Source organism: Mastigoproctus giganteus, chromosome 9 (assembly GCF_048544385.1).
Source record: "Mastigoproctus giganteus isolate SK-2022 chromosome 9, ASM4854438v1, whole genome shotgun sequence".
NCBI lineage: Eukaryota > Metazoa > Arthropoda > Arachnida > Uropygi > Thelyphonidae > Mastigoproctus > Mastigoproctus giganteus.
The window spans coordinates 218,748,967-218,766,857 of NC_143583.1; the positions used below are offsets into that span (position 1 = coordinate 218,748,967).

Here is a 17,891-nt window from a genome sequence, read left to right on the forward strand (position 1 = left end):
AGCCTGGTAGCATTTTCCAAACACTTTTCAAAATGCATTTTAAGAAATGGAGAAAGCTTTCTCATAGGCGGAATCATTACCAAATCTATTAAGGAATAAGTGGAAGTTTTTGCTCCCTAATATCCTTTCTCATTCACTTAGTGTAAGTGTCATGGTCAAGTGGATTAATCCAAGTGGATGAACTGGAGGGCTCTAGTTAAAGAAATCTGCCAATATTCAAGACAGCCCCTTTTGGTCCTGGAAGTCAGAACTCTTTCATGTGCAGGCAGAAGCAGTGCTACTTGTTAACTAAAAACCATCAGCTGTAGTTAAGACTAGTGGAGAAAGTTAGTTAACCTGTAATTAAGATAGTGGATTAGCAGAGTTAGCACAAAAAAAAAAAAAAAAAAAAAAAGAGGAGGAAAAAAAAAAGAGGGGAAAAAAAAAAAGGTGGACCCTTCTTACAACTTGTAATGAGCAAGACTAGCTTCAGTGTTATAAACTTAAAAGAACTGGAATTAAATACTTTATTGAAACCACAGAGATTTTCTTGGCTAAAGAAACACTAGACATCTGGAAGAAAGTACTGTTCTGACAGTTGTTTTGCGGCTTTTTGGATTTTCCCTTTCACCAGATGTTAAGTGGCTTTTATCGGTAAATAATTTATACCAACTGGTTAATTCTGTATAAAGACCAAGTGAGTAGTCAAGTGGTGTATGGAAGAAAACTACCAATTAAACGTAGGTCAAATGTTAAATGTACTGTACTTTAAATCCTATTGGACCAAGTTTGTCTTACACATAAACAAATAAAGTTTGTGGGGCTATATTCCAAAATTGGCATTGATTTCAAATGCCTGTGTTGAATTATAACCACACCAACCATTATCTGCAGAGAAAACATTAAGTCTTATAACACTGTCATGATGAAGCCTTGAGTTTCAAATACATAGAGGAGTCACCATTTTGCTGATATTATTTAAATAAAGATTAGTCTTTTTAAATACTGTCACTGGTGGGGGCCAAAGTGGCCAAGACCGAAATGTGTAAATTTTCAAATAATTTCAAAAGATGACAAGTTTTGTTAACTGTACGCTTTAAATATATTAGTTTTGAATTAATTAATTTAACTTAAAATTTTTCAACAAATAAAATTATTTTGTTTAAACTGGTTCATAATGAATGAAATTATAAGAATTAAACTACAACTTTTAACTTACTTTCATTCTTTCTAAAAGTTTTGGATCCCTAGCCCCATCTCCTAAAGAATCGAAAGACACCATTTTGTCTTCAAGCCTTTGCAGCGCATGTCGCACTTCTCTGGCTTTATCTTCATAGTTTATTAAGTGTTGGGATACATCATCAAGAGACTGTAACCTATCCAACACACCTAACCAAAATTTGATATATACTCATTAGTTCAAACTGAGAATTAAATTTAAAAAAAAATCAATTAAAACAATTTAAAAAAAAAATTACTAAGACTTTCCATGACTAAGTCATGGGTGCAGCATATTCTTTCATGTTGCTCCAGTAATCTAAAGGAGTGGATTAGAGCTTTAAGTTATAAATGCAAAGAAGGATAAATAAATACAGGGACTGTCAGGAAATTAATAGGAACTTTAGAGCCTAAATAAATCTTTGCTGATATTATTATTGTTATTAGCCATATGGTGCAAGGAAGAGAGAGAGAGAGAGAGAGAGAGTGAGAGAGCGAGTCATCAAGAAAGAGAAGAATAATGATATCCAGCTCAGGACCCTGGGTGTGTCAAGCCCATACTCACAGATGTGAGACCCCTGGGGTTAACATATTGAAATATGCACTTTCCAGTGAAAACACTATGGCCACCTATTTAATAGTGGGTATATTTTCCTCTTTTCCTCAAATTTGGCCAAATGCAGCATACTATTGTGGACTGCATATTATATACACAATGAAAGTTATGTTTTCAATCAGAATTATTACCCCCGCATACTTGTCTGCTTGTTAGATTCAATACATTTATTCAATGTTTAATGCAAGGTTGCTAATTCAGACTACCAGTTGTCTGATAAGGAATGAAATAGTTAAAAAACTAGTTTGCAACAGTGCTTTTAGCTTTTTTTAATGAATAACCCCGATGATGTTACTTGATTAATGAATAAACTTGGATTTTATTTGCTTAAAAGTTATATTGGTAACTACAGTTTGATTCATGGATAAATCTAGTAATTCCTAAATTAAGCTTTAGCTCTTTTACTGGGAGGGCCAGTAGTGTCTCTATATAGCACAGACAGGGAAACATAATGCAGTGTATCATTTAATTTTAGAGATATTCAAAAGCTGCAATAAAAATAGTTCCTACACTTCACTAATTTGAAGGATAACTTTGTTTTTGTAATTTGAGCACAATATTTCATCACTAATGCATATCAGTTAAAATTACTTCAATATCAGATGTTATTTCCATTTGTTTACTGGGTCTGACAGATATCAAAGCTTTTATATAAATATATATATGAGAATTTTTTTTTTTTTTTTTTTTGTTAGTTGTTGGCACATTGACTTCTGTGGCCATATTGCACCTCCCAAGGATTTTGCGTTTTGTACTCTGATCCAAGCCCGAGGTGGGATTCGAACCCGTGACCTTATATGAGAATTTCCCCAAAGATAAAGGGTGTATTAGAATATATAGTACTTAGTACCATGCATGGGCTGAAGGTGGTGATGATTATAATCGAGAGGTCATAATCAGTTATTTCGGTTATAGCAAATCATTTGATTACTGAAATCTTTCAATTATTACTAATCATTTGACAATGGAAACCATTCAATTATGCCCATCACTAGTTGAAGGCTGAGAAGATAGAAGATACTTGTTGACCCAAATTTCTGTAGATTGTAATTTTTAGGAAATACATGTGAAGGAAGGTTGTTCAAGCAACCAGAAGCAGAAGCAGAAAGGATAAATGAGGAATAGGAAAAGTCTTTTCTGTGGGTCTGGAGTTGGACAGTGAGAAATAGGTAAAGTTCATTCTTTGGTTTTTGAGTTGGACAATGAATAAATTGTGACCGAATACATGTTGCAACCATGAACCAGTCACGGTTGCAGCATATTCAGACTTGTTTGGAAGAAAGTGGGAAAATTACAAATGTTTCAGATTAACAGTGCCCATGGAAGTATGTATAGTAAAGGCATGCAGTAGAAACTAAACTTCTATAAGACAAAGAGTGGAGATGCTTCAAGAGACAGGTCATTAATTATCTCTTTTGAACAGAGTCTAAAAGCCTGAGAAAGGTTTTGGAGCACCATCCATGTGGAAATGATATTCCATGGCTGGGCAGATTTGCGATTTGTACAGAGTGAATAGTTCTTTATAAGAAAAGTAATGATGACAGCAAAAAAGAAAATCCAGTTATTTTTAATGGAAGAGGAAGCAATATTTTGGATGTGTTTATACTAAGAGAGATTAGAAGTCAGGGTAATCCCAGGGTAGCAGAGACGTGATCTTATCTAAAAATGAGTGACATCAAAATTGCGCACAGGAGCAATACACCCTTTTTGGGAAAAATAAGGCAGAACTGAGATTTAGAAGTATTGATATTAGCAGAGTCTGACAAATATCAATGCATAAGCACATCACAAGTGGTTTTTTTTTTTTTTTTTTTTTTTTGTTTATGCTAAAAACAACAAATAAATACATTCCTATACATTGCTATATAAGACATATTTAATTGGATTATAACATATACATAGTAAACATATAGCTTTCACTCGAGCATTACTTCAGAAAATGGAAGTTGCTACTTTGCTCATTGCAAAATAGTAAACAGATTGGACCAAATATTTAAACGATATGTCTAATTATAATTATTTGTAACAAACTGAATGATAAAGATAACTAAATAGCTCTGGTAAGGCAGAATGCTGAATTTCCTCTTAGCCATAATTTAACCTAAATATTAAGTTTCATCATATTCCTCAACATTGCTCTAAAATCATAAAATTTTTCAATTATTTCTTTACAAAAATATAAAAATTACCTTACCATATTTCAATTCTTTAATTTTGTAGAATATGGGAAACTGTAATTATAGTCAGTTTTCGCTTTACGAGTTCCCGGGTTTACGAGGTTTTTTTTTTTTTTTTCAAGTATCAACAAAATCAAAATTATGAACATTAATTGCAAAATATGAATATTAAACATTCATAAATACCTAAATTCAAACCAAGTGCATAGATATATAATACAAGTGTATCCCACTTTACGATATTAATCCATTACCATCATATTGCAAAAATATCATAATGTGAACCCAATAACACATTGTTTTTTGGTAATTCATTCCACGAGCTTGGAAGTACAAATTTTCGCTATATAACTCCCTAAAAGGTCATTTTTATAATGTAAGTTATATTAGTTACCAATTCAAATCCTTAAATGCAATACACTTTCATCGTTATCATATGTTATAAGAACCAATTTTGAACAGCTTTGTGATATTTTTCTCAAGCACATTTCTGGAAGTCACAACCATAAAACAATAAAAACAATTTGCACTTTCCGGTTTATTGGGTTTTTCTGTTACTGCAAGCAATTATAAATGGGTAGTAAACTCGATGTTATTGCATTTGTGAAAATACTGATAGCTGGAAATGTGTGGGTTTTTACGTTATTATGGTGAAATGTGTTTGCCCTTTACTGAAATCTTCAATTGCATAAAAACCATAAATAAATTTTCAGAATCTTCTCTTCATTCCTTTTTTCAAGCTTCATAAACTTGTTACTCCACACAAATCGTGTTAGCAGCAATTTGTGTGTTCTATTAAAAAATGCTTATGCATGCGATTGAAATTTATAAAGAAAAGAAAAGAAAAGATTATCTTGGAAATAAACGCCTCTTGAAGCATTTCTGAAGAAGACAACTCCTTGTGCAACAAACCAACGAGTTCCGAGCCAATAATGAGTGATCAACGAGTGTGTATCTAGTCGATGATGATGATGAAGAATAAACATTCTTTAACATTTGTAAGTTATAAATAATTTCTCTATTATTATAATTTGTATGATTTTCCAGGCTACATTTTCATTTCTTTGGATAAATCAATCATTGTTTAAACATAAACTAATTAGCTAACTAATTTCATTGTTCATAACGTAACCCCTATTTTTAACATTATGTCTATAGGAAATAAATTCTCGATTTACGAGTGCGTGCTACGAATGAATTAACTTGTAAAGTCAAGAACTACCTGTAATTTATTCAAATCTTTCTCAAACAGAAATATGAATTTTAATGTTTCATTGATATAATTATGGAAAAAAGCATCACCTTGATTCAGTTTGTCCCATCGCCTTTTTAGATGGTCTAGCTCTTCTTTTATGGCATTTTGGTCAATATCACAAGATGAAATTAGAGACTCTCCAAAATTACGTACATTTTCATACCCTTGACTGTGCTTGGAAATGTCATTCTTAAACACCTAAAAATTAATAACAGGTAGCAGTATTGAAAACCTCATGGTGGGTATATATACTGTTATATTAGGCATAGAAAAAATTACTAATAGTATAATTTACTAAGTTTTATCAAAATTATGAATGCAGATGTGGCCATCGAACAATAAGGCCATCACTGACGTGCTTGTTTTCTAAATGGCATAGTGCTGACATAATATCACTTCACTGTATTCTTTAACTATGAAGGAATTTATTAGAGAAAATATAGGTGCTAATACAGGAACTTCGAACAGAACGATACTGCAGTAAAGAAAGAACAACGGAAATGGACTATAGAAATTGCCAAAATGCCTACTGCTCTTCAAGTTTTGACAACATTGAGAATTTGCAGCTCGGTGGAACATGGAGTATCCTGACGGTGGGATTTGCTGCTTGTTTTTGAAATATTAAATGAAAGGAGTAATGCAAATTTTGCATAGGAGCAACCAAAAACTTAGATTATTTATTCTCTGACCTGTCACTTGAAAAAGAAAAGCCATACCTTTCTGAGCAAAGGACCATTGGAGGAAAGGAACAGAATACATAAGAAATTCCTGCCTGCACCAAGAAACATTGAAACAAGTTTTTATACAAATATACACTTAAAACTCCAAATAAAATCAAATAATACTGATAAAAGCATTACAATATATTAGTTTAAAGTTTTAAAAATAGACAAAATGAAGAAATATTAAAAACACAAAAGCTTTCAGCATTGATACAGAGCCTTTCAAATGAGTAGGAGGAGGAAAGGAGAGGATAAAAATCATGGACAATATCTGCTCACCTAACGTAACACCAGAGACTGAAAGATGGGATGTATAGAAGTACCTTCATTTCTATTAACAGATGGAGCATATCGACAGATTCTGACAAGCAAGAGATCTTAAAGTCTGATGCATTAATTATTGATGATTTCAGTGTCACTTAATGGGAGGTCATGTGCATCCTGCCAACAGTGCATTGCCAATCCCTCTGAACCCGGTTATTAATAGGGCTAAGGTAAAGAAAGCCAGCACGAGAACCACTGGAAAAGTTGGTTAATTTACCCAGAAAATTAGTTTCCCGATATGGTTCGCTCGGTAAACAGATGGTAGGTGTTATCGGTGTGGAATCGAGAACGGGATATATTGATTGACAAGTAGGCGTGGCAAACGATAAAATGATTGGTGGTGGGTGTGACAGATAATAAGCTACTGTGTAGTCACTTATGGCATTTAGAAGTGTATTTATGAGTAAAGAACGGTGCATAATTAGTTTTGTAATGAACAGTAAACAGGTAATAGTAGCGATGGATCTTTTAAAGATGGAAGAAATTTGTAAGGAAAATAAAACATTGCTAGATTTTTTGATGAAAACTAAATTAATAAGACCGAAATTGTACTGTTTTAAGTGCAATGGTTATTTTAAATTAATTGAATCATAAACACTTTATGTCATGTGGAAAGTTCTGATATTGTAAAAAATGTTCTGCATGAGTTTCTTTGTAAAACATAGTTTTATGGAAAATACAAAACTCCATTAAAAAAGATAATGTATATTATATACTTTTTTGTAAATGTGCATGCCAGTAACTATGACAGCATTCCATCTGGAGATTTCAAAAATAACAGCAATTAAGTTTTATAAGAAATTAAGAGATATTTGCAAATTGCAGTTGTTAAAAAACCCATTAAGTTGGGTGAATCGGAGAAAACTGTAGAAGCAGATGACACTGTATCGGTAAAACCAAAACATCACAGAGGACGAAATATAACTGCTAAGAAGAAATGGGTGTTTGGAGTATTTGAAAGAGAATCAAAATTTGTCTTCATGAAATTATTAATATATATAATATCGGTGTTTAGATACACCATAGATAACTCTTAATAAACTACAAAGTAGTTGTTGTAGGCATCATTTGCTCTTTCTCATATTGTGCTCTGCCTTCACGACGAGTTGCCATGATATTGCACTACTTCGAATAAGTAACACTTCACTAATAGAGAAGGCTATTGTTACTTATTCTCAGTTGAGTACCACCACCCAGACAGCACTGTTTCACGGCTATTGGCCGATCATCAGTGGGTGGGCAGGTACCCTGGTATTGCAGACATGACGACCCAGTTGTGAAGTTAATCACACAATATGAGAGATGCCAAGAGGTGTAGATGTCAATATTTAAAATAAATAAATGCACAAGGCATAATACTTTAAGAGTTTGGTATCTATATAATATCGGTGTTTAGATACACCATAGATAACTCTTAATAAACTACAAAGTAGTTGTTGTAGGCATCATTTGCTCTTTCTCATATTGTGCTCTGCCTTCACGACGAGTTGCCATGATATTGCACTACTTCGAATAAGTAACGCTTCACTAATAGAGAAGGCTATTGTTACTTATTCTCAGTTGAGTACCACCACCCAGACAGCACTGTTTCACGGCTATTGGCCGATCATCAGTGGGTGGGCAGGTACCCTGGTATTGCAGACATGACGACCCAGTTGTGAAGTTAATCACACAATATGAGAGATGCCAAGAGGTGTAGATGTCAATATTTAAAATAAATGATGCCTACAACAACTACTTTGTAGTTTATTAAGAGTTATCTATGGTGTATCTAAACACCGATATTATATAGATACCAAACTCTTAAAGTATTATGCCTTGTGCATTTATTTATTTTAAATATTGACATCTACACCTCTTGGCATCTCTCATATTGTGTGATTAACTTCACAACTGGGTCGTCATGTCTGCAATACCAGGGTACCTGCCCACCCACTGATGATCGGCCAATAGCCGTGAAACAGTGCTGTCTGGGTGGTGGTACTCAACTGAGAATAAGTAACAATAGCCTTCTCTATTAGTGAAGCGTTACTTATTCGAAGTAGTGCAATATCATGGCAACTCGTCGTGAAGGCAGAGCACAATATGAGAAAGAGCAAATGATGCCTACAACAACTACTTTGTAGTTTATTAAGAGTTATCTATGGTGTATCTAAACACCGATATTATATAGATACCAAACTCTTAAAGTATTATGCCTTGTGCATTTATTTATTTTAAAAAAAATGAAATTATTAAAAAATCGGAAAGCTAAAACTCTTTTACACATTATCAGAATAGTGAAGAAAAATACTGCCATCATAACAGATGAATAGCGTGGATATAGGGGTATTATGGCCTTAGAAAAAAAGAATTACAAACATTTAATGGTGACACACAAGGAACATTTTGTAGATCCACATACAGGAACACATACAAATAATATTGAAGCCCAGTGGAAGAGACTAAAAAGTGTGACTAAAAGACTAAATGGTAGCTGTAAAAATATGTTGACAGGTCACATGAATGAATATATGTGGCATCAAATTTATGGGAAAAATCATGAAGATACTTTTCAGAATATTATTACTCAAATTGCGAATAGCTATTGAGGTCCAACTGTATGATTTCTATTTGCGATTTTTTTTTTTTTTCTGAAAAAGTTCCGTTCCATTCATTTTTATGTTCTTCATTATGTTTTTTCTCATTATTAAAAGCAGATTTTTGAAGTTCATGAGTGTTTTTACTTTATTATTGATTTAGGTTTGCAGGGCTGTACCGAGCCATTTTAGTACCTGAGGCAAGGTACTAAAATGCACCCAACTGTTAATCATGGCAACATTAAACAATTGCTTATTGCAATTATTTAATCTTTCTTTTGGCGCCCCTTTTCAGCTTTTAATCTGAGGCAGGAGTCTCATTCGCCTCACCCTCGACGTGGCTCTGTAGGTTTGGTTATGAAAAAAGGAAAAGGTTTCTTTATTTTTCGTTTTATTTCATAACCTGACCTTAAATGGTAGGTTAGGAAATAACAGAAAAGGTTTCCTTATATTTAGTGACCTAACCTTAAAGATTAGGTTAGGAAATATAAGGAAAAGAAAGAAAGAAAGATTCTTTATATATAATATGTATATGTATATATATATTATGAATAACTATTGAGGTGTTGATTGAAGTTATGATATGTGTGTGTATCTGCGTGAGTGTTAAAAAATAAAAATACGGTAATAAAAAATTAGTATTTTGTTAATAAACAATTTATGCACTAATCCACCCATGATTCTAAAGAAAAAAGGTCAGATTACCCCCTCCACTTCGGGAGGGGGGTTCAAGCTACAATGGGATTCAAGTGGCAGTAATCTGACCTCTTTTCACCATTATGGAAAGAAAGTCTTCATTAGGGCAAGTGATACTAAACTGATGTTATCGTATGTTGTGTTTACACACCAATCAGCACATCGGTTGCCACGCCTACCTGTCAATCAATATATTGTTCTCGACTTCCGCTCCACACCGATGACATCTACCGTCTGTTTACTGAGCGAGCAGTGCTAGAATGCGATATCAAAACTAATTTTCCACATAAGTAAACTGATGTTTCCTGTGGTTCTTGTGTTGGCTTTTTTACCTCTGCCTTAATAGTACTGGAACTCCTACTTATGGTTCATATCACTTTTAAAACCTCTAGGAAGTAAACACTGAGTTTGTTACCAAATATACTAAGGAATGCTTACGATGCTGGCAAGAACAGGAAAATTAACGATAATCACATTTTTATATCCTATGATGATGTCTCTCTGTGTATTATTCCTATTACAGGCAAACCCCATATAACATGGTACTTCTACAACACAGTTTCGCTCTAACATGGTTTGAGAATTGCGGGAAATCTCGCATATCACAATATTTTTGAGCTTTTGTCTGGGAAACCCCTGCTATTATGTTAGATGTAATTTTCAATGTTTCTATTCCCTTTTGTGAATCCCTGCTGTTAATAAAAACAATTTGCACTTTCTGGTTTACTGGTCTTTTCAGTTAGTGTAATCAATTATAAACGAGTAGTAAACTCGATCTTCTTGCATTTGCTATAGTACCAACAGCTGGAATTGTATGGGTTGTCATGTTATTATGGTGATATGTGTTTCCCCTTCCATGAAATCTTCAATCATATAAAAAACATAAATAAATTTTCAGAAACTCATTACTCCATATCTCACTTGTGTGTATCGTATTTGTTGCAACTTGTGCGTACTATGTCCTTTGTTATTAATTGCTTATCATTTTTACTGTTTTAAATTTTACAACAAAAAATAAATAAATCAAAACAAGTGAGAACAGAAATATCAATCAGCACGCAGTTAGTACGTACATATTACAGTATGTATTAATTAAGCTATGTATATAAACTAAAATTTATTTTTATTTTGCTAACTGGAAAATATTCTTCTGATTTTCATGTATCATTTAACTTTGTTAATTGGTGGTAAGGTAATAAAGTTAAATTTGTGCTTTATATCTAAGTGGGGGTCCACTGTATTTTGTTGGGAGATTCCTAGGTTCTGTGCTATTGAACTTGTGTTTGTTTGAGACCATAAAAAATTGATTGCAAAGCGTACAGATTGTGACTTTGATTGTGACAGAGAATAGAAGGTACACAGAATCAAAAGAGATAGTTCTTAGCAGCAATGAAGAGGAAGAAAATTAAATGAACGTACATTATCTGACATATAAGTATCACTGTAAGGTAAGATGTTTGTTCAGTTATTACAACTTATAAAATTTATGACTTTATAAAAATAAAGTTAAAATATTAAGTTTTTACTACTGTAAAAATAAAATTGAAATATTAAGTTATTACTACTATAAAAATTAAGTTTCCAATAGTTATAAAAAAAAAAATTTGTTAGCTTTTGGAACATAACCCCCTTTTTGTACTGGTTCTTAGTCCTGTATAACATGGTTTCGCATTACATGAAATTTTGTAGGAACCAAACTACTGTGTCATACGAGGGTTACCTGTAATGACAAACTCAATTGTATTTCAAAAACTCAATTGTAAACTCATTCTGAAAGGGACATTACTTTCCTTCACAGAACTAAACTTACAATTTCTAGTCATCATTATGTTTACATAATTCAACTTTCTATTCAAAGACATTATGTATAAACAATATCTGGCCATGAGGTTATCAGTTCTCATGTTGTCAAACTAATCATGGAAACCTTCAACTTTGAATCCTGTCCAATTCCTCTTGCCTTATCATCCTGTGGAAAAGATGTATTGACAATATTTTCACCATTCTTTTCTTTGGGAATAAGATGACTTTCCTGCCATATCTCAATGGCTGATCGAATTTCTTATAATTCACAAAATAAATTGAAAAAGAACAGGCCTGTGACATACAGTAGAGTAAGGCATAAAAAAGTTCATCATCTACTAACAGACATAATCTTGACACTCTAAAGTGCATCATCTTCCTATTGATAACAAGAGCCTGCAGTACTGTATCTACTCCAGTCACCAGGTAATTTCTGGTATCTTGCCTATTGATCAGAAGGTGATGTACAGAGTCTATCTTACTGCTTACACAAGGGTATTCTTGCTCCGGTTGCAGGAATCATAATTGACTTGAAAATAACACCAGAAGAGGGGAAAAGGAAACCATTCATACTGCATGAGATGTGGCAGGTGAAATGGGATGTCAAAGAGAATGAGCTACTACAAGAAAATATATTCCAGCAGTGAAGAAGAAGCCTTGATTCTCCCCAGAACTCTACGCTACCTTTATCATCACTGGACATGGGTCCCTTCCAAATAATGAAGAATATCTCTCCTTGGTTGACTTGGCAACTTTTAAACGCTTTTAAAAGTTCACCTAAATGACTTCACTCTCAGACATACTACTCTATGGCCCACTCTTCAATGTACCCTGATGATATATTCTCCTCAGAATACTCAAGTAACCAAATCTTCCTTCTCAACAACTTCAGTTTTTAGTTAGAAAATCATGAGGCCCAGTGTATGATTACCCTACAGCAGGGGTGGCAAACCTATGGCACGCGTGCCCAGTGCCATGCATACAAGTTTTTTGGGGACACGGAATTCAGAGCATCCCAAAAATATTTCAAACTTCAAAATAGCATCACTCCAGGAATCCACCTTGAGTCATGACATCCATTCTCTCTGCCAGGCAGGCATGTAATGACGTCACACTATTCAGTAAATAGCTGTATTCATGCAATTATTTGTTTGAAGTTAGAGTGGTGAGATATACGGGCGAAATTCTGAAAAAACTCGGTGATTAAATGTCATGAATATTGTCTTCTGAGGGGCATGTCAGATTAGTTTTTTAAAAGATTTAGTCAATTTTGGCATGCACCCTTAAAAAACAGTTCACCACCCCTGCCCGAGAGTGTTCAGGGTTTGTAGTGATACCTCTATCCCTCAGGATGCATCACTGCAAACCCTGAACACTCTATGGTAGGATCTCCATTTCAGCAGAATGTTTTTTGCTAACCCAAAGCTCTGGGAGGGGGATCAAATGCAAACACTGGCAAATTGACCATTGTAAGATGCGACCCATGCATGGGTCTCTCTCTCTTTCTCTCTCTCAGGGAAGGCCAGCCTGATGTATCTAAGAACTTAAGAACTATGGTGTTACTCTGGCTATTCTGTGAGTTTGGTTTTTTTATGACACAAAAACAACTAGGTTATTAATGCACCCTGACAGAGTTACAATTTAAAAAAAAAAAAAGAATGATTTTGGTAGTAGTAGTAGTAGTAGTAGTAGTAGCATTTGATGCAAGAACTCAAATGTATGAGCTTATGCAGCACCAGCCAAAAAAAAAAAAAAAAAAAAAAAATCACACCATTCCCTCCAAATGCCTGTCCAGTTCCTCCTTAAATTTATTCAACCTATCAACTTCCACAACAACAGATGGAAGTTTGTTCCAGCAATTAACCACCCGCTGGCTAAAGGCAAATTTCCGCACGTCTAATCTACATCTGTCTTTTCTTAATTTGAATTTATGCCCCCTTAGGTTCGTAATCTGAACAAGTGGAAGGATCCCATCAGAATTCAGCGTGCTCAACCCATTCAAGGCCTTATAGACCTCAATCAGATCACCGCACAGGTGCCTAGTCTCCAGCCACTGCAATTTGCAGAACTTAAGCCTCTCTTGGTAAGAGGATCCCTTCATTCCCCTCACCAATCTTGTTGCCCTTCTCTGTACACGCTCAAGTAAATCTACATCCTTCCTAAAATGAAGCCTCCAGCCCTGTACGCAGTACTCAAGGCATGGCCTGACCATTGCCTTATACAGAGGGATAATCACCTCCTTTTCCCTGCTAGCAAAATTCCTATATATCATTGACAAAACCCCATGACCTGCCCTGGCAGCCTGTCTGCATTGCTCAGAAAACTTCATATCTGACTGCACAATTACTCCCAGGTCTTTTTCATTTTCTACCACCTTAAGTGTAGTACCACACAGTTGGTATGTTTCTCTGGGGTTACTTCTACCCATTTGCAGTACTTTGCATTTGTCAAGGTTAAACTTCAGTTGCCACTTCTTAGCCCATCTGCCCAAATTATCTAGATCCTGTTGCAGTAGCACACTGCCATTACTGTCATTAACAACCCTGCCAACTTTGTATCATCTGCAAAATTCGACATTAGGCCTGATATACCTTCATCAATATCATTGATAAATATACAAAACAACAGTGGACCTAACGCCAAACCCTGTGGGACTCCACTAATAACATTAGTCCAAGAAGAGCAGCACCCATTGATTACCACCCTCTGTCTTCTCCCACTTAACCATCCTTTTATCCATTGTAGCAACTTACCCTTAATACCATTCTGCTCCAATTTGTACAATAGTCTTCCATGTGCAACAGTGTCAAAAGCTTTCCTGAAATCCAAATATATGATATCAAAATTATTTTTTGCATCCAGTTCCTTTGTAACCACATCATAATATCCTATCAAATTTGTCAGACAAGACTTTCCCTTAACAAACCCATGCTGTGTCTGAATTATTGCTGCAGTCTTGTCTAGATGATCCTGCAATGCATCTTTAACCAGTGACTCCATTATTTTACCCGGAACAGAAGTTAAACTAACTGGTCTGTAATTACTCCTGTCACCCTTCGATCCCCCTTTGTGAATTGGGGATACATTTGCACATCTCCAGTCCGTGGGAACCTCCCCTGAGTCCAAGGACGCTCTCATAATTATGGCTAAGGATTTGCTGCCTCCTTTAATATAACTGGATAGATCCCATCCACCCCAGGTGCTTTTCTTATGTTTAACTTCCACAATTTCTCCTCCACTTTGCTTTCAGTTATTACAAAATCATTAAGTATCCTGCTACAATTTGATAACCTTCTGCCATTTTCAAACCTTAATAATTCCTCATGTGTGAATATAGATGCAAAATACTCATTCAGTTTGTTTGCTATCTGAGCAGGATCATCAACAGTCAAACCATCGATGTCAAGTGGACCAATCAGATTCATCCCCTTCCTTTTAGAGTTTATATAAGTAAAGAAATCCTTGCTGTTTTTCTTAGCATCTTTTGCCAAGGATTTCACGTAATCTGCCTTCGCCTGCCTAACCTCCTTTTCACCTGATTACAGACTTGCTTATATCTGCCATAGGCTTCTGAGTCACTTGATAATTTATATGCATCCCATACATTTTTCTTCTCTGTTACGAGTCTCATTAGTTCATTAGATAACCATTTTGGCCTAAACCTTGAACAATATTTCTTAATAGGTATGAAACTTTTAGTAGCATCCACGATTAATTCCTTGAATGCTTCCCACTTCGAATTTACTGTTGGTAACATTGTCAGTTGATCCCACTGTACAGAATTTAAAAACTGTCGGAGACCACTGTACTCACCTTTACGGAAGCAAAACCCTTTCCTTTACCCCTGATGGTAATTAAATCTTTAAGTAAATCCCACATCAGTACACTGTGATCACTGCCACCTAGTGGTTCCTTTATCTGCAAATTCTTAATACACAAATGATCACTGCTGATAACCAGATCAAGAGAACTACTTTTTCTGGTTGCCTCTCGAACATGCTGCTGCAGAAAACAATCATCCAATAAATCCACAAAAGTCTGACTAGTGTGTGAGTGACCAACCCACAAGTTCCAGTCAATATCTGGGAAGATAAAATCCCCCATTATAAGACATTCCGATTTACTAGCCCACTCTATTTCTCTGTACAATTGTTCATTGCACTCATTCGAGTCATTAGGCCTATAACACACACCTACTCTTATTTTTGCTTTCTCAGTGCTTATGTCACACCAAACTGACTCAACAGTGTACTGTTCATCTATATCAACTGGATGCACTTCTTTTGATTTTATGTTTTTCTTAATTAACAGCATAACACCTCCTCCCTTTCTATCCTGTCTATCCTTTCTGTACACATTGTACTCCCCAAATTCCAGTTCAGCATTCCTTATATCTGTGTGACACCACGTCTCTGCTATCCCAACAATATCCGCCTTTGATGTCTTGACCAACACTTCAAATTCATCAAATTTATTTACTATACTTCTAGCATTGGTATACATGCAAGCACACATGCTCCTACTCCTATTCTTAGATGATGTTAGTTACCCTAACACATCCCATATACCCACCTATTTCAGGATGACTGCCATCCGTCCCTGAAACCCCCAACACCCCACGCTCCAGGTCGCTACTTATTCTAATAGAAGTTGTGCAAGAATCACCTTCACCTCTGCCTACGGCTACTGTTAAACTGTTAGTCCTTGTATCCCCCAAAGTTAGCAGTTTTCAGACCCACCTAACACTGCATCGATAGCATCAGCAAATATTCTTGCACCCTTTCTATTTAAGTGTATCGCATCCCTGTAGAAGCAGTCTCTCCTGTTAACAAGTACAGTCCAGGCTGAAAAAATTCTACCCCTTGAGCCTTGCACATTCTTTCCAGGGCCAAATTGATTGACAAAACTCTCATCATATACTCCCTTCTATCGTGTCTGGGCAGAATTGCAGACATTTTCAAATTCAACCCTAATTCTCGGCTTTTGTTCAACAGTGACCTGTACTTGTTAAGTAATTCTGCCGGTCTCCTACTCCTAATATCATTAGTGCCAACGTGTACAACTATATCACCTTTTGTGCCCTTAAAAGATGATATCCGCTCTACAACGTCATCAACCTTTGCCCCTGGCAGACATACCCTGGTCCTGTTCCACCTATCCTTTTTATAAAGCATGTTTCCCGTTTCCCTCACAATAGAGTCTCCAACAACTACTAGTTCCTGAGGGACCAGCGCATTCTGCCTTGGGGGTTTCAAAGATTAGGTTACACAGTAACCTAATCTTTGAATAGGTTACTGTGTAAAAAGGTTATATATATATATATATAAATAAAATCAGTATAAGAGTAAAAAAAAATTAAAAAAATGGATATAAGTGTGTATATATATTAATTGCCTTTAAAAATTCAAATCTCATTGTCGGTTAAAATCTGACTGAGTGCATAAGGATGCAATAAGTGCATCAGTCAGTCAGATGGTAAAAAGTTGTAAAACGAGAATTTAGTACAATTGGATAAAATTTGTTTAACGGATAAAACAGTTGCTCGCACATAGGAGGGTCATCAGCTCTCAGCAGAAAAGAGTGTCAGATGACTGTGAACTATGCAGAACTTAACAAGAACAATTTCCTCTTTAAGATCACTGTGCTAGCCACAGATGGATCACAGGCTTAAACTGACATATTTTGTTTGTAGCTTGCTGATACCACAAATTTTGCCACCGCATATGTTACTTATTCCAGATTACTTGCCTGCAAGTGACTGATGATTATTCAGCAAGCTTATTCATCAGGACTGCTGATTTGGCTGCATATCAGCCAAATCCTTTAATCCTGATGTGTCTGGGGATCCAACAGAAGCTAATGTCAAATCTATGTTCATATATATGTATATATATATACATACACACTGGTGTTCAAAGAAGGTGCATCACCTAGGAATTAACCCCGGGGGGCTCACATCTGGTGAGTATGGGCTTGGCACACCCAGGGTCCTGAGCTGGATATCATCATTCTTCTCTTTCTTGGTGATTCCCTTCTACTTTTGACTCTCTCTCTCTCTCTCTCTCTCTCTCTCTCTCTCTCTCTCTCTCTCTCTCTCTCTCTCTCTCTCAGGGTTACTCGGGAACTTTTTTTTTCCTGGTGCAGCATAAGCCTTAGGCTTCCTTGCATCATATGGTTATTAATAATAATAATAATAATAATTTCACATTTCTAACCCTTTTTCACAACGATATGATATATTAATGACTAGCATCACAAAGAGAAATATAAACAAAAGATATTTATTAATAGTTAAGGCAAATGTAAGTAATATTTGACACGTGCTCTCAAAATATTCCAAAATGAACATTTGCAACCTTTATACAACAGTTTTTGGTAAACACAACAATTATGGCTGAATGTTTTCAGAAGACCTCAGTTTGCTTCAGTTTATCATTTTAAATGGAAAAGAAAATGAAAAGTTAACCAGGTGCAAAGTAATATTTAGTTGAACTGCCTCTGGGCCTGATGACAGTCAGCAGC

General features: G+C 35.2%; 1 protein-coding gene across 1 annotated transcript in view; it reads right to left on the minus strand.

Moving 5' to 3' along the window:
- Positions 1-17,891, minus strand: part of shot (dystonin-like protein short stop) — a 1,739,701-nt gene that overhangs the window by 772,830 nt on the left and 948,980 nt on the right. Inside the window, exons 46-47 of the mRNA XM_090380932.1 lie at positions 5,293-5,443; positions 1,199-1,368 (exon numbers count right to left, since the gene is read on the minus strand). Of these exons, the coding sequence (XP_090237058.1) occupies positions 1,199-1,368; positions 5,293-5,443 (321 nt within the window). The remainder of the gene's footprint in view (positions 1-1,198; positions 1,369-5,292; positions 5,444-17,891) is intronic.